We start from the raw sequence: 21,171 nt of genomic DNA on the forward strand, positions 1-21,171 counted from the left end.
TAGATTACATGTTCCAAAAATAACTTATGGATATCTGTATTTAAAATCAACATTGTTTTTAAACAGTAAGATTTTTGAGATACTTGGATTTTTCCTTTTAAAAAACATCTTCCAAAGGGCCAAGACAATGCACTATATAAGAGAGAGATATTTTGGTATAATGAACAACTATTGGCATCTAAAGGTGTTGTATAGAATACCCTCTTCTCTCCAATTTCATTGCCCACCCCCCCAAAAAAGTGGACAAGTAGGATTCTTGCAAATAATTTCAATAAGTTTACAGACTTAACATCATCAGAATCTCAAACAACTATATATGTAATTTGGTTCTCTATTGCATATTCTATTCTTATACCAAATATTTTCACAGCTTGCTAGTAGCCAATAGCCCCAGTGTCTTGTGGAATGAAAGGGGCTTGCTTACAAAATGTAGCAAAGCCAAGTGCTTGTACAAGAACCAGGAAACTTCCCCAATGTCCACTTAATTTTCAAGGAAAGAATATTCTGCATGGTGATGCATTTGTTTGGTGTAAGATGCAATAGTGGGCATGACCTAAGTTGATGTGACCTGATGAAACAGGACATATGTAGAGCATGGTGCTGGAAAGGAGAGTTATAAAAAGCAGCACAGGGTATCAGCTGCTTCAGCTAATCCTCTGGGCCTTGGGTGGTGTTTTCTTTAGTAAATATCTGGTGTTGTACACTGTCAAAATGAAACAACTGTTGTTGTTGTTTTCCTTCTTTACTATGAAGGCATGTCATTCTAGAACAATAAAAGATATAATGTTCCGCAGACTTAGATCCATAGGCAATTCTTGTTATCTCTGATTCCTAAGTGTAGTAAATTACAGGCTCTAAAATGTCCTAAAAATTGCTTGGATTGGGTGGGGTTTGTCTTATGGCAGGCTGGCTTAGACTTTTCCTTCATTGTGGGTATACACTGACCTGAGGAAAAATCCTTGTTGAAGGAGAAATGGAGATGTCACTTTAAAGACAAATTTGAACTGTAGGAATCTAATTATTTGCCCAGAAAGGTTATCAATGAGCCAGACACTATGCTGGGCTTAGAAATCCAGAGCTAAGTAAGATAGAGTCCTTGCCCAGGAAGTACTCCAATTTAACAAGGCACATGATAAATTAAGTAATAGGAATGAATAGGGAACCAGGAAAAGAAAAGTAGTTCTAACTTCATAAATAAGTTGTGAGATCCAAATATTGCTGAAATTTTGGGGTCAGTACTAACATTTGTATTTGAGTCATTGAACTCAATTTACCTAGAGGCCAAGGAGTAATTAGTATTAATATATGCCCAGCTGAACTTTCAAAGGATTAAACTCAAGTTTAAGGCAAAATGGGCTGTGTATAGTTGATATCTTAAAGGTGCTAAAAAGATCTTGCTGAAGTTCCATTAGGAAGGAATTTCCCTGCACACTCCGGTTAACAATGCAAATACCCCGAGAGAGGGAACACTTTGGCCTAAATTCATACTAAGCTGAATAGAGCTGATATGAGACTTATTTTCAATAGTAAGAATAGTGAGGACGTCATATTGTGAAGAAAGTCTTCTTTATATAAAACAAATCCCATGTGTGGAATCTTAAATCCATCACTTTTTCCTCCATCTGTTATCATGGCAAACTAATGGCCACCATTTTCAGAAGGATTAATGAATTACCTAAACATTTTTGCTTTCAAAATTTTTTGACCCATCAGCATTAGTAGACATATTTAGTCACCAAAACTATGTTGCTGACTTAATCTTATGGTATGTTCTACCTTGATAGATATTCATCTGGTAATATTCACTTTGTTGCACCATTTGAGACGCCTACTCTGAACCTGAGTGTGCAGGGGAATTCCTTCCTAATGGAACTTCAGCAAAGTTGTTTTAGCACCTTTAAGATATCAACTATACACAGCTAATTTGGCCTTAAACTTGAGTTTAAACCTTTGAAAGCTGAATGCTATCCTGATTATTTCCAATATTATCATAGACATGGGCTTTAAAGTCAAACACTCTCAAGCTTGAGAATCTGGCCTCAACACTAGCTATGATTTAGAGAAATAGGATATCTCTCTGAATTCTCAGCTTAGAAAAAGAGAGAATTAAGTTATGAGCATTAGTAGAGTATAATACATGATATATGCACACTCAAAAGTTGTACTGTCATACACACTAGGGCTCTTGGTATCTTCTTCAAATTTAATGATTGTGTTTTCTGTTTCAGACTCTAAGACAAACAGTATACTGACCAAGATAGTTCCTCAGAATTTCAAAACTTAAAGAATGGGAAGGACACACACTTTGAGTATAAACCTACAAATTAGGAGGAGTTCTTAAACTGATGCAAGGGGAAAACTCCATAGATCCTTGAAATTCCCTAAAACTGTACACATATTTTGTGTATTGGGGCATTTAAGCTCTTTTGTTTGTTGTTTAAGGGGGAAAGTCTTCTATCATTACTAAAGTGGCTATGCCTTCCAACTGTCAATAGCTTTGCTTCTAGATTTGTTGTATGCCTCCAGAATGGTTATGCCTAAGGTGAAGTTGTTGAGGAAATTTTTATTTGTTTTCAGTGTCTTATTTGACTTGACTAGGTGCCCAGGGGCCACATGCTAACTTGCAATTTTAGGGAGTTCCCCAACCTATAAATAATGGAATTGATCCTCCACAAAAGCACCCCATATCAACAAGCTATTTGCTTACCTCATTATCAACCTTTATTGGACCTGAAACTATTGCTTATAGCATTGGTGATAATTTTCTTGTTAATCCTTTTGATTCAGCTCATGATTCCAAGTGTTGATGATTCAGTCTTGTACCCTCCCAGGAGTCCCTTAGTTGTAATACAAAACCCATGGGGACTGACATACCTTCTCCATCTGATGAAAGATTTACAGGTACCACTGAGAGTAAGTGGAGTATAGACAGACACCCAACCGTGCTCTCCAAATAATCCTAAGACTAACTCTATCCACACACATAAAGGCCAACTTTTCCCATGTGGCCTTGCATTCTTGACTCATCCTACTGTCTGATGCAAGAACTTCAAAAGGTTCTAGTTTTAGTTATAGAATGATTTTTATGCCATAAGGAAAAAAAGAACATTCTTTATTTAGATGTCAGAGCTGAAAATAAAATGCACAGTGAAGTGAGGCCTGCCTAAATGTTACCAATGGTGATGTTTTGATTATCTTACTCCCAATTTTGATGAGACACAGAAGCCTATATTTTCTGCTGTAAGTTAGCTATGAAAAGCTGTGATTTCATATCTCTGAATATTTTGACCATGTTTATCTTTATATCTTATAATCCAGGAAAAAAATACATTATCATTTTCTAACTCTGTGTCCAAATCCTCATTAGTTTTGTGACTTGACTTAATGCAGTAATTAATGACTGTAACATAAGCGCCCACATCAGAATTAAGCAGCAAGTCTTCAGGGAAGTGCTGGGAAATGCCATGGAAACCACAATGATTCCATTCTTCTTAGGGGGGAGTAAGGTTGGAATGGTGGGAGGAGTTGGCATGCACATATGCTGGTGGATTCAGAAGGAGTTGAGCTATGTGATGCAGAGTGGGTAATATTAGAGGGGGGCCCTCAAAAACAGTGCAGCTGAGGGTAAAAGTATTAAAGTCCAGAAAGTGTGTTGTGTACCTGACAGATTCTCATAATGGGCCATAAAGCTCAGTTGAGTTCTTTATTGGATTCATAAATACAGATGCACTATGGGGTATAATATTGTTTTAAACATAACAGTAAAGATCTTATCCTCCTTTGAAGGAAAAGAGGGAAATCAGTCAATGAAATACATGGAAGCTGGGACAACTAGTAGTCTTCTACTATTTCCCTGACTGGACTAGCAATAGGAACATTCTCCTCATTTTGGAAGTAACTTTCCATTTCATTAGCATGCATCAGAGTTTGCTCTTCAGATGATTGCACAGAGACCAAATAGCAAGATGGTAGCTCAGGGCAATGTGAGCTCTACACTTCTTTCCATCATTTACTGTATCCTTTAGGATCACAGAACAGCCTCTCCAGCCCCATTGGTCATCATTTTGTCTGCTTCCTCTATAAAACCTGGTCGAATCAGGAGAACAGACAGTCTAGAGTTCCTTCTAGCTCTATCATAAGTCTGCAACCTAACATGACCTCCCCCTCCCAAACCACAAAACTCCTTCCTGATGATTAAATAAGAATGGTTCTGGGCTGGGAGTGTGGCTCAGCGGTAGAGCGCTCCCCTAGCACGGGCGGGACTCGGGTTCGATTCTCAGCACCACATACAAAATAAAAAAGGCATTGTGGTGTGTTCTCAAATACTTTTGGATCTTGGAACCCTTCTTTCCCAAACTCATTATCCAACTCATGAACATAGTAACTGGATATGGGAGTGGAAAAGGGAGGCATTGACTACCTGAATAAAAAGGTAGCTTTAAAACATTCAATGTATAGGTTATACAATGACCAACAGTTCTGAGCTCCTTAATGAGAAATTTCAAAACCACAAACTAGATCCATTTGTACCATCTGGTTCAATCAGGAGTATTCATGAGATATTATTTTAAACATGTTAATGAATTATAGGTTCATATACTTTTAGCCAATTATACACAGAGATGGTTGACTGGTTCAATAATTAAGTGGATACGTAGGCTAAGGGAAGCATGTGGCCTATTTGAGCCAGCAGAGGTGAAAGGCTAGTCTGCTATTACTTATAACCTAAATTTTCTTGTGACAAGAAAGCAAGGGAAAAATCAGAGATCCTGGTAAGTTTGCTTAACTTATGTTGACATGGGCTTCTTCCTGGTTCATATGGGCTTTTTTTCTGATTTTGAAAGACTCACTGGATGGCATTAATCCCAAAATAAACATGCATAATATCACTGTAGCTCTTATGAGACCCATGGATTCCTTTACTGCCTTCTCGTAGCACATACTCCGAAGGAAAGGTAATTCATTTTAAAATGGGAAAAATTTGTCCATCTGCAAAGCTCAGCAGTCTCACCAACAACTTTCTCTTTGCTTGGGGCATTTAAAATTACAAACCAACATCTGTATTGTAGAGGGCACAACATTGATTATTGGACAGTTATTGAAATGCAGATAATTAAGTGCATATATAATTATGTGAAGTTCCACATGTGACACTTTTAGAACAAAGTCATCCCATAGCTGATCAATCAGTCATTTCAAAGGACAATGAAATAAAAATTTTATTTGATGTGTTATGTCAGTAGGAATATATTTCAAAATTTGAGTGATCAGATAAAAGATAGAAAGCAAAAGATGGAATCGGGGATTAAAGACAGAATGCTACTGGGCTGGGGTTGTGGCTCAACGGTAGAGTGCTCACCTAGCACGTGTGAGGCACTGGGTTTGATCCTCAACACCACATAACAATAAATAAATGAATAAAATAAAGGTATTGTGTTCAACTATAACTAAAAAATATTTTTAAAAAGAAAGATGCTACTGAAGTGAGGCACATGTCAGTTCTAAGGGTCAGGAGGATTTTTAATCCAATATTACTAAGCAATGAAAAGAAGTCATTTAACCTTTCTTTGAGCTAAATTTGTTTTTCCAGTTCTATATTCATATAAAATGTTAAATAAATGTCTTAGTCACTTTTGAGTTGGCTATAGGAAAAGGGAGAGAAAGTGGGGAGACAGTTCTTCCCATCCTCCCTAACCTATATATACATACATTCCTTTAAACAGCACCTGTACCATCCAGGCTCCACTCATCTTTCACTTAATACAAAGCATATGGATATTCTCCTTGCCCTGGTTTTCCTCCTTTTGGGAAGAAAATAACTCATAAAAGAGGATATAGTTTCATCTCTTTTCAGATAATGTATGTATAAAATGTATCTCCCATTTTAGTTGGTTGTTAAGAGTAAACTGAGGAATTATACTTGCTTTTAAAATGTTACCTAATTGAGAATGAACCATCCTACCATCTGATCAGAACTCTATTCTCTATATAACCTTTGCCACCATAAATACTAGTCAGCAACACTCCTCCAGTTACTACAGTAGAAGTCACAATGCAGCAAAATACTATCCAAGTATTTTGTTCTCAGCTGTCAACAGGTACTAAGTTACTTCGGTCTTCTCAAATCCATATTCAGTTCCCAAGAATGCTGGCACTTCTTCTCTTTTCCCTCTTTCCAAAAGTAAGACAATCCTAAATAAAATGTTAAGAAAACTGCTATACCACACTTTTCTCTTTTTTCACCTCAGTGGCATTGTTAAATAGCTATAGACATGTAGTGACAAAAGTCAAGTCAGTTCTCATTATTTTAATATGCAGGTTAATAAAATGTTATATTGACAAATGTTTGGGTCTATAAATAAATACTAGATGTGAAATGACTTTGAAACTTAAAATGTGAGCAGTATTGATTATTTAACTGTGATAATTTGAGTTTTTTTCTAGTGGTGTTCAATTTCGCCCTCTCCTATTCAACACCTTTGAAATATTTTTATTCAGGAAATATCAAAGCATTTGGAAAAGTTTTAGCTGCAGATTTATCAGTTACTCTCCAAGTTGAATTCAATCCATATTTGGACTTAATTAACATGGGCCAACCATATGTGTGCACATTTTCTGAAGGGACCACACACAGATGGGAGCAGATATTATATTTTTGTCCTTCCCAGCTAGTATTGCTCAATGCATATGGGTATTTTCTATGATGCCTTTACAATGTTTGGTAAACATGGACCTTCCTAGTCAGCCACTGGGATTTTAGTGGGGGAGAGTAGAACAGCTGATGAGCCAGGCAGTGTTACCATTCATCTCCTCATATCCAAGGTCAACAGGGAAAAACAGCACAAGTGCTTATTCGGAATTAAAAGACAGGAAAGAATCTAAACATACAGCTTAGGATCAACTTGGGGCTTAGATCCAGACTTAGACAATATTAAAAAATAGTTTATCTCTGGTGTCCGGCCACATATTCTGAGCTCTGTTTTCTATCTAGTTTCATCCTTCCTTTTGATACTTTTCCGAATCAAAGTCTGTTCTTGAAGATATGCGTAGGGAATCAGGGAGTCTATCAACTGAGTTACACAAAAGAGGAAATGACTAACTGTATTTAAAACATTATTCTTTTCCTAGATTTGCATGTTAATAGTCATGTGGAACCTTTAGCCAAATGTCAACTGGTTGCCTATCTGTAACAGCAAGGGAGTTCAGAGGGTTTAAGCAGGGACATACTGACATCTTTTTGGCCCTCTTATCGATTTATACACCATTAATTTTTCAAACTTTGCTTATGTGGAAAGCCTTATCAGGTACAGCCATATGTGTGCCTGTCCATGAACCAAGAGACTAGCTCAGGGATAGAGTGGACAGAACAATCTCTATGCTTTACATGATGAGTGTGTTCAAAGCAGTCATCTCATTACAGAGCTTTCAGAATGAGTTTTAAAATTTAATTTCTTTGCTGCCTGGCCAAACTTGTACCAAGTATTTTTTTTCTCTGTGGATTAAGTACCTTGTGTACATACCTTGGTTTTGATTCAGAAGCACTGAATGATTATTTCAAGGTATGGTTCTCTGACAGACCCAAAGGACCCTCTCAGGATCTAGGTCTGTAAGAATAGGTTACCTGCTCTACTCAATCAGTGTGACCACTTATTTAAGACCTCAAAGGAATAATTATAGGCCCTTCACTTGATTCAGTTTAGATATGTCTGATTTACATTATCAAAGGGAATTCTTTAAATGGGGAAAAACTTTGACAAGTTTAAGAATAAATTATCAACTATTGGGATATTTATATCTATCTATATGACATTAAAGTGTGATTTCCTTCAAGACAAAAAAAAAAAAACACTGTCTTATTTCAAGTGTCTGATGGTACACGGTGCTCAATAAATATTTGCCAAAATATTGCTGAATGGAACTACTGAGTTACAGCTCAGGAGGAGTCACACTTAACACCAGTCCCTCCTGAGGACCTAGTGTTAGTCTTTCTACATTCTCTCCTCCTACATGATCAATCCTCCTTTATTAGTAGTACTATGAACTTTTGTAAAAATTTTTGTTGCTGTTTATCCAGTGCATGTAGCAGCCACTTGCCTAACCTTTTTGGAAATATATCAGTGGCTGATTTTCCAGGGACCAGAGAAAGTGACTTGATATACTTCCACTACCCTAAGTAGAGCTCCTCTGCCACTTTTAGCCTTTGCACATTAATGTGTTATGTGGAAACTGTTCTTGGCTTTTTCTCTACTTCACCCAGCAACCCCCCCATCCTTCTTAGCAGCTCTCCCAGTCTTCTAGCAGCATCTACCATATTATTGGTTGCCATTGCGACTTTGGTGTCACTGCACTGATTTTATCACCATGCCTCTCCATTGTGACTGGGACCCTGAACCAGTCCCCTTATTTTATAAGCCCTAGTCCAATCACTTAGCAGCCTACTTCAGGCTAATTGCCCTGTCTTAGTGTCTAATTAAAGTACCATTTCCCAGAGAGATTGCTAATGCTACTGAAAAATTGCAGGCCCCTTTCTCAATGTTTTTTTTTTTTTTTCTTTTTACTTTTTTGAACCTTCTCCTTTTTAGTCTATCACATCACAGTAAAATCATCCCTTAGGACATCCTGAAGTAGTGATTCTTTTTCTATATTTCTTGTTAAGTAGTGCTTCTTAAAGTGTGCTCCAGAACAGCAGCTTCAGTGTCACCTATGCCCCTTATCAATACTGCCTAAGAATATGCATTCCAAAAAAGTCCCCTCAGGTGATGTGTATGCCAATCAAATAGTGAAACCTACTATGCTAAAGGGTGTTTTGATCAGACAACTAGTCTAGCAATGTATTTTTTCCACTGATTCCCTGAGTCTTTCTTTCCTCCCTCTCTTCATGTGTGGGTCGTAATTAATGACGCATTTTTAACGTGACTTCTAACTTGCCCCCAGGCTAATTTCACTTAAGGCCTAGGTGAGTTAAGATGACACTCTTGTTCACTCTTGATGTATCCTGTCAAACCTCCCTGATGTTAGAATGTCATAGGGTTCAGAAATTTCAAGGTACAATTAGGAGAAAAGATTCAATAGATCTACATTGTAGAGTAAGGCTTTATGTTCTCAAGAAAAGAGAAAAAGGTTATGATCTAGGATGTTGGATGACAAAGCCCTGTGGGGGCAATAACTAACTCACCTACCTGCCCAGATTGCTAGGAACTTCCTATTTTAAGAAGTGTTATTACTTGCACTTAAAGCTTTCATTATATTCAAGAGGATACATTCATCTATTAGATGAAATCCTTCAAGCTGGTCACTTTCACTTACAGTTTAGAATCATAGAAACTTTGAGCAGAATGAAGGTATGGGTATGGATTGAGGCCAGTGATTTAGTCAAGATCAAATAATTCTTTTTGGTAAGCTGAGTGTACCACCCAGGACCTCAGATGACCATGGAAGGCTGAGGAAATTGTTAAAAGGATAAGTCATGAGAATTATGGATTCCTGAAAAAATTGAAAGGGGTATCCCTCAGCAGGTACAAAATTACTAAGGTGTCTATGACTAACTCTGCTGGAGTCACAAAGGATGATAAATTGATAACAAGCACTTTTCTTAAGGAAGAACTATGGTAGAATGAGAAATAAATGGAATTTGGTATCAATTAAAGCTGAATTCAAGTCTATCTTTGGTAACTTACTGATTTTGTGATTTGTGGAAAATGGCTTAACTTCTGTGAGCTTCAATTAGTTTATCTAAAAAATGGAGATAATACTATCTGCCTTCTGTGATGGTACTTCATGATTATAAAATAATGAGTGCTTAAATCACAGCAGGTGTTCAGAGAGTTATGATTATTAATACATTATCACTTTACTTTTCATTTTTCCTAAGTGTTTTAATGCTAAAGGAATACCATAAGTTCCATGCATTCTTATGTATCTGTGTAACATTATTTGCAGTGTCCTGCATAATGTGTAAAATGTGGTCCCCAACACAGGAACAACAGCAATATCCCTTGCTCCTGAAAAACACAGAAACATCCTTTTGTCCTTCCTCTCCAAACAAGACAGTCTATTATAACTATTAGAATGAACACTCCCAAAATAGCACATTAGCAATCTTTGCTTTAGGCAAGCAGATCACTCATTAAAATTTGTATGTCTACCTGAAAATTCATTTTCTCTTCAAACAGTATTTTTCCTTCAAGAATCTCACTGGGATCAGAGTCCCAATTCTATTACTGAGCATCTTAGGAACCAGCAGTATCTTTGTGAGTTAAGGAGCCTTCTGTCTGCCCAAACATTGTAAAGTTAAATGTTTAATTTACATTCTTCTAGCAATGTAAGAATAGCACCAATCATGGACTCAGATGTCTGTCTTAAGGCTCAAAGACAAGTGGACTATGCTTCCTGGCTTTTCTTCAGGTTGATTTGCCTTACACCCTGTTGGCTCCAATGAACAGCCTCTTCCCTTCTAAATCCTTTATTCTTCCCTATTCTTATAGACTAAAAGCCTGGAATATTCCCACAGGGTTTCAGGATGCTGATTCACTGTTTTTTTAAAAAAAATATTTAGTTATTAGCTGTAGTTGGATACAATATCTTTAATTAATTAATTTATTTTTATGTGGTGCTGAGGATTGAACCCAGGGCCTCACCCATGCTATTTGAGTGCTCTACTGCTGAGCCACAACCCCAGCCCCTGATTTACTAATTTGTTCAACAAATATTTATTGAATACATACTCTGTTTCAGGCACAGATTTAGATGGTAAGAAAAAAAGAGTCTCAGCCTTCATGGATCTTGTATTGTAGTAGGGGGAAAAGATAATAAGCAAATAAAAATATGAAAATTATAATATTTGATTTAAAACAGTGTAAAGATAGTTGAAACCATTTGTAATGTCAGCATTAATCAGTAATTTAAACTTTAAGTGGGGTATAAACCTAAGAACTGGTTTTATGAGAAAGGTGAACTGAAGAGGAGAGAAGTAAGGAAAAGAAAGAGTGGGAAATGTAAGATTTAGGAAAACTGACTTTCTGAATTTTGATATGTTCTTTATCTTTAAAATATAAATGCTGGCTTGGCCTTCTTACTCTCAGTAAAAAAGCAGAGCCTCCTTAAGAGAACTTTATTCCTTCCCTGTGCAAAAAGGAACAGAGTGCCCCAAATGCACGTATGTCAGCTGCGTTGACAGTAGGAGAATGAGCAATAATGCTTCAGGAAATGAGTTCTTTAACAAAATCAAAAGGAAGAGGGTGGCCTCAGCTCACTGCCTTCAGGTGCTATGGCCTTAATATTTCAGATCGTGGGGAAGAAGGGAAGAAATTTGACAAGCTTTAGGCAGTGTCTGCCAGTGAGAAGTCTGAGTTTCCAGGCAAATTAAGGAGAATATTGGCTTTTCAATTAAAATACTTAATTCTGTGATATCCATAAAAAGTGAGTGAAGAGCAAGATAAAAGGAGATAAAAATTGTTCACATTTTAGTATACTGCTGTACATACCCATCTTATTTGGTGCAATTTCTGCATATCTGTACAAAAACAGTATCATTTCTTTTTTCTCCCAAGCTCACATTTTTTTTAAAAAAAATTATGAAATGGCTTTAAAAAAACAAATGAGGTGGTAGTTTGGGGGTTCTGGACTAGGAAGAGTAAAATGGAATGCTCTGGGGTGATGGGAATGTTGTAAATCTGGATCATTGTTTATTACCTGGGCAGATATAGATGTAAAAAGTCATCACACTGTAAGATTTGTATAGTTTTACTATATTTAATGTATACTTCAAAGGAAAAACAAGTAAAGGGAAAACCTAGATTTTAGACCTTCAGATGTGTGGTCAAGTATATGTCATATATCATGGGCTCTGAAGCTCATGCAGGACTGATTAGATCCTTACAGACTCTTCTGATTCACTCAGCTGATGACATCATTTAACAAACTGTGGAGTTGTTAATTCTTCTCATTATTGGCACCCATTGGATTCCAATACAAAACCTATCTAGAAAGGAAAAATTAGAAAAATAAGGAAGAAAAAAATATCCACTGTGTTCTCAGCTGAAATATTTAGGAAGAGTTTCATGCCCATTGGGAATTTCTCTCAGTGGGGTTAATAATTTTGAACCCTAAAAGAATGGGTCCCTGTAGGATTGTTATATCTGCCATAAAGGTAGGAATAATTGTGTGTGAGGCCTTTGCTCCCTGAATAAATGTGAAAAGTTCACTTTTCAAAAGAATCAGAAACAGCAAGCCTAAGATTAGTAATATTTAGGCTGAGTTGTTTCCAATAGCAAATAATAAACATTTGAATTCCATGCTGCATGTTCTTTTAAGCTGTATTAATTTCCACCAATATTACTTTCTAATTTCTCAAAGATAAGCTTTACAAAATTATAATGAAATTTCCACATTTTCTCTTTTTGATTTACTTAAATTGTCCATACACTATCTGATTATTTTCATATGATATACATATTTTAGTTTTTTAAGTTTGTTCCTTTGTAAATTGACAAGTTATAATTTTTTATACAGGGTACATAGTGATGTTATGATTTATGAATACAATGTGGAATAATTAAATCAAGTTAATCAACTTATTTATAACCTCAAATATTTATTTTCTTTGAAGACAACATTTAAAATTTACTCTTAGCAATTTTGAAATGTACATCATTATTTGTTATATTCACAACACTGTGCAGTATAACTCAAAAGAAAAATCTATCTTCCTAATGAAGAATATAAACCCTTTTGTAGTACTATTTACAATAATCAAGTTATAGAACAGAGTATTTTTGTATGATGAAAATATTTCCTCTTTAAAAAATAGAAAAAAGGGGCTGGGGTTGTGGGTCAACAGTAGAGCACTCACTTCACATGTGCGAGGCCCTGGGTTCGATCTTCAGCACCACATAAAAATATATAAATAAAATAAAGGTGTTGTGTCCAACTACAACTAAAAAAAATATTTAAAAAAATTTGAAATATGTAAAGAAAAAGAAAAGAAAAAATAGATTCTCGTTATGTTAATAATAATTTTAAGTCCATGGATCCTTTTTGAGTTTTTTCTCCCCTTAATAAAGTCAACTATATTTTTGTTAGAGATTTTCATTTTGCTCCTTTTAATCTGCTTTTATTTTAAAGAGTTTATCTGTTAATCTTAATAAAATAGTGTTTTAAAAAATTAAAGTGTTCATGCCAGGGAAAAATAATTAATAATCTATATAGGTATATCTACAAATGAACTCCACAAATGACAAAGATTCTTTTTTCCTGTCTAAAATGTTGTTTTAGGTCACTTGTTTAGAACACAAAACCATTTTTTTCCCTTTAGAATCATGGTGGTTGGGCCTTCTTCTGAAGAGCTCATAGAAGATAGCTCATTTATTTAGCAATGAAGGTGAAATATTATGTATTTAATAATAATGAGATTAATAGCAAAAACACTGAATAGAAGATAATTGTATGATTTTATCTTTCAGCTAGTGAAAAAAGCCACATTTATTTATATGAAGACAAGAAAGTTAATAAATAGGCTGGGGTTGTAGGTCAGTGGCAGAGCACTTGCCTTGCACATGTGAGGTACAGGGTTTGCCCCTCAGCACCACATAAAAATAAATAAACAAAGATATTGTGTTCATGTATAACTAAAAATATTTTTAAAAAAGAAAGTTAATAAATAGATTTTATGGATAGTTTCAAATAACCTATACTCGTCATTGGAGACAGTATGGAATGAAGAATAAAAACAAACTGTGAATCATTCCACCAACCAGAAATATCTACTCTTAATGTAGTGATGTGTTTATATCTGTGAAAACAGATTTTTACATAATTGTGATCAACTGCACTATGTTGTGTCTTGCTTTTCGTAGTCATTGTTGTATTTTAATGACTTTGAAGATTATCAGCATGGATTCTTTGTCTAATCTTGCTTCAAATTCCAAAACCTTTCTTGCTTTAAAAAGTGTGCCACATTTTTGTTTTTGTTTTGCTCAAATAGAATGTAAAGTGAAGGAGAAAAATAGAGAGGAACCAGGAGGATGAGAATAAGCATAACTGCAAGAGAGAGTTTGGGTCAAAGTGTGACAGTCAGTGAGGTTTTTGGATTTAAAAATATTTGAGACACAGTGAACATAATTTGGGGCAGTGAACCTGAGAATAACAGAATTCTAATATTAGAGTAAAATGGGAATAAACATCATCCTATCTCATCATTTGATTGATGAGGAAACAAATGTTTAGCAAGTTTAATATCTTCCTGAGGATGCTGAGATAGTTTGAGGCAATATTGGGAAGAGAAAATAGATCTAATAATCCTCAATCTTAATTTCCTTGTTTGAGAGAAAAGCAAAGCAAAATGTGTGCATCATCTGCTTAAAGAATACAAGGGAAATGATGGAAAAGAGATGGAAGCCAACATTCTGATATAAGGCTCAGCCTGAGTTGGCTGAAACACTGAAAAATTGAGAAAAGGGGAAAGGGAATAGTGTAGCCCCTAGTAAGTACAGAGAAGCAAAGACTATGCAAACCACCATCTTTAAATGGATTTTTCTAGCTTAAGGACTACTAGCTCCAGAACTGTCAAAGCTCTACAATGAATGCTACATTCATTGTATGCTATATTGTTATGCTATATTGTTTACCCATCTATGTGGATTAGTAAATGAAAAGCCTGTGAAATTAATTATTTGCTAGAAGGTGAATTAATGCTTATTACATCATTTATTGTTCTTAAGGCAAAGTCTACACATCCAGGTATCCAGAATATAATTCTAAAATAGTATAAACCTTATGTCTTTTGTATATCAATATGGGTAAGAGCACATTATTTGTGTTACATCATTTCTCAGTGGTCTTGCTTATTCTAGAGTAAACTTGAGACTGGCATCATTAGTGAGGACAGGGAAAAGTAGAAAGAGTCAAAGGCTGGAAGAGGGGAAATAGAAAGCAAAGAGTTCTGATTAAATACTATAATATCTAAAAATATTACCAATGACTACTCTTCATTTGAAAAACAGAAAGTACTACCATGAGTGAGAACTTAAATTTCAGTATTTGAATCAATACATTTTGATAAATGTCAAATAGATTTCTGTTTCTGAAGAATTAGACCTTATGGATTTAAAACTGGTTTTCATATTTTTTCTTTGCTAAGACTCACGTTGACCTTATCATGTCCCATGGACTTGAAGAACTTCCCAATGGATGTCCAGACCTGTACAATGCAGCTGGAGAGTTGTAAGTCACAATTATTGAAATGACTGCCTGCTTGTTTTAACAAAAAACCTGGTGCTTTTAGTGTCATTAAGGGAAAAAGACCTATAAGACTCATTCTCTGCCTACTTACCAACACTCCTAGTCCTAAAGAAAGGACAAGCAAATTTGTGTACATGTCTCATAGGAGAAGCTCATTATCAATATAGCACAGATAACCCCCCAATCTAAAATGCCAAGTAACTTGCCCTTCCTCAAAAAAAAAAAAATTCTGACTTAGTAAGTTTTTCCTTGACATGATAATGTCTCCTGGGAAAATCAAGATTATTATTCATTCAACTTTTATAATGATTCACTCTCTAATCAGAAAATCATATTTCTTTCCAACTTATGCCCATATAGACCATCAATCCCAAGGGAATTCTGGCAGGAAAGGATGTTTTCTTTCAGAACAGGACACAGGAGCCTTAGTCAGAAGAAGATGCAAGAACAAGGGGTATGAGATGAGATGGTAAAGACAGAAAAAAGTATCTTCTTAGATAAGCAATGGATACAAAAAGGCATGGTGAAGGAAGTAGGAAAGTGACATCAACGTTGTTCCCTTTATGCCCTAGCTCTAATGCCAATGAAATCTTTGACATGAGCCATAAGTTGCTGATGCCTCCAAGGTAATGGGCTTTTCAGTTAAGAGACACAGAATTTTTCTGACTGGCTCTGTCAGTTTGTTTGTTTGTAGAACGCAAAGAATAATAAGTGCTATTGACCTACAGGAATGTTAGAAGATTTAATGAGGCACGGGCAAGAAAATACTTTTAACTTCTTGGTTTTGAAAAATAATAAGTGTAAAAAGACACATCAACTATTATTAAAAAAAGAAATGGTGACAGGGTTTCTTTCTGATCATTTAAAATCACTGTAGATTTCCCTTGAAACTTCCTACAGAAATAAACAAAATAATGAAACATCTTTGTTTTAAGAAGTTGTCAGAGATAAAATGAGAATTTATGAATTATAATAGACTTTATGCATTCATTTTTCCCTATTGCCTCTTATCTTGAAAAAAAGGTTAAGAAAAATACTTTTTTTAACATAATGATTCCTTCTTTGTCTCTTTTCTAATACTTCATATTCTCCTCTGCCTCAAAAATGATACTTTTCTCTGTAAAACAGCAGACATAGCAACTAACTCAGGCTCATCCAAGGCTTAAAATGCTTCAAAAAGTAAATATGCTTCATCTTTGCAGACTCAGATATAATGAAATCAAAGAAACAGCAAGGTTCATATTACTAACTTTGGAAGCAAAGGGTAGGAATTACTCTTTACTTTGCTACCCCAATATTACCTCCTCTTTCTCCATCTCTTTACCTCTTCTGTCTGCCCTATGCTGAGATTTCAGGGGGCTGACAAGGACAATTATTATGGTAGGCATTAAGAAGCTCACATGATAGGGACATGGGGTATTTGGTAAGCTCCAAGTATTTGTTGGAGGCACTTGGGTTGTATTCCCCCAGAACTGCAGTGGAAAAGATGGTTAGCCGTTCTCTTTGTAGGCTATCAGTACTTGCACATGACCCTCTTTGCAGTTCCTTGCTTTCTGTTTTTATATTTTGGTTTTAAATTTAAAAGATAATCAAAAGAAAGAGGAAAGTAGATTCCAATTAAATTTGCCATTGATTTTTGGGTAGCTCTGGTGAGTCACTATCTTTCAGTAAACAACAATGAGAATCTATAAACTTAATAAGTATGCTGAAGTTATTGGCTAGTCAAAACTTCACATAATATCCTTTGTTCCCATCACCCTCATTTTTAAGAGTTCAAATATCACTAGCCAAAGGTAGAGAAATAATGCATGAAATAAGAATAGCTGTCAATTCTGGAATGGAGAAAGGTACAGAGGCACTTGACAAATAAAGGACTGGTTAACAGGAACATGGAGAATAACAGCTAACATTGGTTTGCTGAACTGTTAACTATCTTACTTTGGATGGTTCAAGTAATATAACAATATGACCTTACACAATAGAGAGTCTGTTTTACTTTATATTAACTGAGATGAGTAGGCCTATTTATCAAGACATTGGCACAAATGAATATTCTTAAATTGCATATCCTACAACTTCCTCTTTCCTTACCTGCCTATAGCCTTGCCTAGTTGCTGAGGTAGCTGAGATTTGACCATAAATACTTAACATAAGTTTTCTGAAAGAAAAACTAACAGACCTCAGAACAGGGGCCAAGTATGCAATGAGAATGCTTTAGGCAGACACATTATTAATTTATTCTTATTTTTTTAAAAAAAATCAGAGTGATTTCAATTGAAATACTAAGACTAGAGCCATGAATTGAATTGTTTTACTGGATTGTCCCAGACACATCTCTTTCAAGTAAAGACAATCTTCAAATGATTTTTATGTTTGTTTATTTGTTCTTCAGAAAGTGTTAGTGAATAAAGAGGCAAAGAAAATACTTTATAGATTCCATTCTCTCATTACACAGAAAATCATCCAGAAATAGCTTGCTGTCTTCAATTTCTTTGGTTCTAATGACATGTAGTTGTGATGATTACAGCCCTCTTATTAAGAATGCTCTTAAAATGATTGAGCATGTTTTTGCTTTAGATGACTTCCTTGTTTGTTTCTTTACATGGCTAGACTTTTAATCTTGCTATGAATAGATAAATTCAGGTTTTCACTGTGATTTCTTTACTCCAGTTGGGTACACAATGAATGACCTGATATTTGAGTGGTTAAGTGATGGTCCAGTGCAAGTTGCTGAAGGATTGACTCTGCCCCAGTTTATTTTGAAAGAAGAGAAGGAACTTGGCTACTGCACAAAGCACTACAACACTGGTAAGTTTTCTCCCAGCTGCTAAGCCCAAGTGGGCTCCTTTTGCTTCTTGGAGAATATATCATTTCACCTTAATCACTACATTTTTACCAAGAAAATAGAGTTCAAAACTCCTCAATAGATAAGATTCCGGTACCCTCTGGAATAGGTTACTGAACATAATAGATATTTTTTCTAAATCATCTAGAGAAAGAGAGATAATTCGTAATCTTTTGCTATTCTCTTGCAGAACATCTATTAGATGAGTCTGAAGAAAGGTGTAGATCGAGATCTAATTGGTGGTGCAGGAAACATGAATTCTTGCCCCTTCCTGGCATCCACTCTTGACATTGGATTCACAGATCAATTTGCACTTCCTGCCTTAGTGGAAGAGAGGAATAATAACATAGGTTTTTGTAAACCCAGAAATAGAGCTGTTGTGCTGTTTAGTCCTGAACAGTAATAGGAGTTTGGATGAAAATCAGAGGGAATTCTGCCACATCTAAAGTCATATGTTATCAGTAATGCTGATAGGCACATATGGGGGTAGGGAGACAGTGAGAATTTGAGGTGGTAGCAACAAATAGGAATTTGCTATTGCCTAGAAGATTATACCTGCCCAGTAAAGTTGATGGCTTTTCCTATGAACATCCTGGGAAAAGAGGCTGATTATAACGAGGCAATCAAGAGGGCCAGGTGTGGTGGCATACATCTATGATCCCAGTGGCTCAGGAGGCTGATACAGGAGGATTCTGAGTTCAAAGCCAGCCTCAACAACTTAGTGAGGCCCTAAGAAACTCAGTGAGATCCTGTCTCTAAATAAACTATTAAAAAAAAGGGCTATGGATGTAGCTCAGTGGTTAAGGCCCCTGGGTTCAATTCCCAGTACCAGAAAAAAAAAGGCAAGCAAGGCATGATGGTTTATTCAGTGACTGGTCTAGATCCTTTGCTCAGGAGAATTGTCCATGAACTCCTGTTCCAGAAGTCAACAGTGACTTTCTATGAAGTAACTAAAAACCTGATTCCACAGTATTCTTCCTGACCAAGAAGAATTCAACCCTATCTCTTATAATTTGTATGGAATAGGCACAACTAATTTCTGGAATTCTAATTCCAAGTCAATCAAAGAAGGTAAAAAGTAGGAAGACGCAGGAATATCTACATTCTAATAGTATGCTGAAGTTTTAATATATCTACACATACTCTTTTTCATAAGGAAAGTAACACCAACAAATAGCTCCTAGGAATAGTCAAAAGGTCCTCAAACAATTACCCAAAAGTCTAGGAAATTTTTACAATGACTAGACTATATGTGGTTTATAAAAATGTATATTTTCTCTTGCCATTAATAACATAAGAATCGACACACAGTTATTCAAATATTGTTGGGTATCATTTTACTGCTTAGGAGTTTTGGTTTCAACCATTACATATTATATAGCATATGTATATATTACATATATCCTATGGGTTCTATTATGCTGTAGGTTCTATATTATGTGCTATATATCATAACCCCACATATTTTGAATATTTTATTTCCCCTGGCCAGTTTATGTCAGTCTTGCAAACTCTGAAGCTCTGTCTAAAATAATCAAGCTGCAAGAACAGATTTGAAAATTAAATGTGTCATGCGTTTTTAGTCCAGTGACTGATTAGATCACTCCTTCTCACTATTATTTCAATTACTAGTTGAATTGGAGAGATGTTGACTTGGTTACATAGGGTGAATATTTTGGGAAATATTCCAAATCTGTCTGCAATATCATTTTAAAAATAAAGTAGGATACTGGAATGGGACAGATAAATTCAAATTATATTTTAAATGATCACTTCATGTTTTCAGGAAAGTTTACCTGCATCGAGGTCAAGTTTCACCTAGAACGCCAGATGGGATATTATTTGATCCAGATGTATATCCCCAGCCTGTTGATAGTCATTTTGTCCTGGGTCTCCTTTTGGATAAACATGGATGCAGCCCCTGCCAGGGTTGCACTGGGCATCACCACAGTCTTAACAATGACAACCCAGAGTTCAGGTTCCAGGGCTTCTTTGCCAAAGGTAAGAAATTTCACTTAACTAATAACCTGAGAGTTTCACCAAAGTTTTTATGGGCTGGAGAATTCTTCAAGGACAGAAATTTTGCAATCCTATAGCACAGTTGAAAATGCAAGTGTAATAAGACAATGAGGAACTGAGAGAGTATCAGGTCTCTGAGGATATGGGTAACCCTCAAAATCAACTCAGTTAAGAATTGGGGTTGACAGAGAAGAGGAATGGAGGGGGGAGGTACAAACATGGCTTGGAAATTCTAAGAAGTCCTGGAGTACTTTCGACATCGGATATTTATGAGCCAAGAACTGGAGTAGGATTGGTGTAACTTATATTGTCAACTATTGTGAGGGTATTGTGATTCATATGCTCAGTGAAATCAGTTACAGTAAAAAAAAAAAGCTTGAATTAAGTTCCTAGAAATTTATATCAGAAAATCATATCAATGTTGTGTGTATGTATGTAAAACAAATAGACATTTTTTAGCATCTCAAACAATGATACCTAAGTGGCTATGCAATCCATTTTTATGTAAGGTAGGCCTTCTGTATTTGTAAATGTTGCTTAAATAAGTATGATAAATGTACTACTTGTGAAATGCCCCAGGACCCCTGAAGTATGCCTATGCATGCTTCCCCCTTTTATAGGGTACATTGAGCCACTAGCTTGAATTTTCTGGGAGTGTGAGTTTGATTTAGCATTCAGTGTACATTGTTTCATAATGGTTGGTGGTCTTTCCAAAATCCAGTTCCATAAAGTAATTGAGATGTAATTCCATATCTTTGCTGGTTTGAGCTTATGTTCAGCTGTGCTATAATTGACATGATGATAAATGCTAAATCATGTTCCATATTATTGCCCATGTTTGGAACATAAGATGACAATATAGAGGTCCATGAATATAACAGAATTGTACTAAATACTGGGGAAATAGTTACACAACTTATTAAGTCTCATACCTCTAAATATAAATATTAGATTTTGTATACACATAGAAAAACAAATAGAGCTGTCTCAGATACTTTATCTTTTACAACAACAAATAGTATAATGTACTTATGTCATATGTCTACTGGGGTACAGATGTCAGAAATACT

The 21,171-nt window shown here is 35.6% G+C and overlaps 1 protein-coding gene across 3 annotated transcripts in view; it reads left to right on the top strand.

Moving 5' to 3' along the window:
- Glra2 (glycine receptor alpha 2) overlaps nt 1-21,171 on the top strand; it is a 177,459-nt gene that overhangs the window by 52,054 nt on the left and 104,234 nt on the right. For all 3 annotated transcript variants that reach the window (XM_015488164.2, XM_015488165.2, XM_048796399.1), the window contains exons 5-7: nt 15,137-15,219; nt 17,908-18,045; nt 19,869-20,083. In XM_015488164.2, the coding sequence (XP_015343650.1) occupies nt 15,137-15,219; nt 17,908-18,045; nt 19,869-20,083 (436 nt within the window). The remainder of the gene's footprint in view (nt 1-15,136; nt 15,220-17,907; nt 18,046-19,868; nt 20,084-21,171) is intronic.

The sequence above is a fragment of the Marmota marmota genome, unplaced genomic scaffold (assembly GCF_001458135.2).
Source record: "Marmota marmota marmota unplaced genomic scaffold, marMar, whole genome shotgun sequence".
NCBI lineage: Eukaryota > Metazoa > Chordata > Mammalia > Rodentia > Sciuridae > Marmota > Marmota marmota.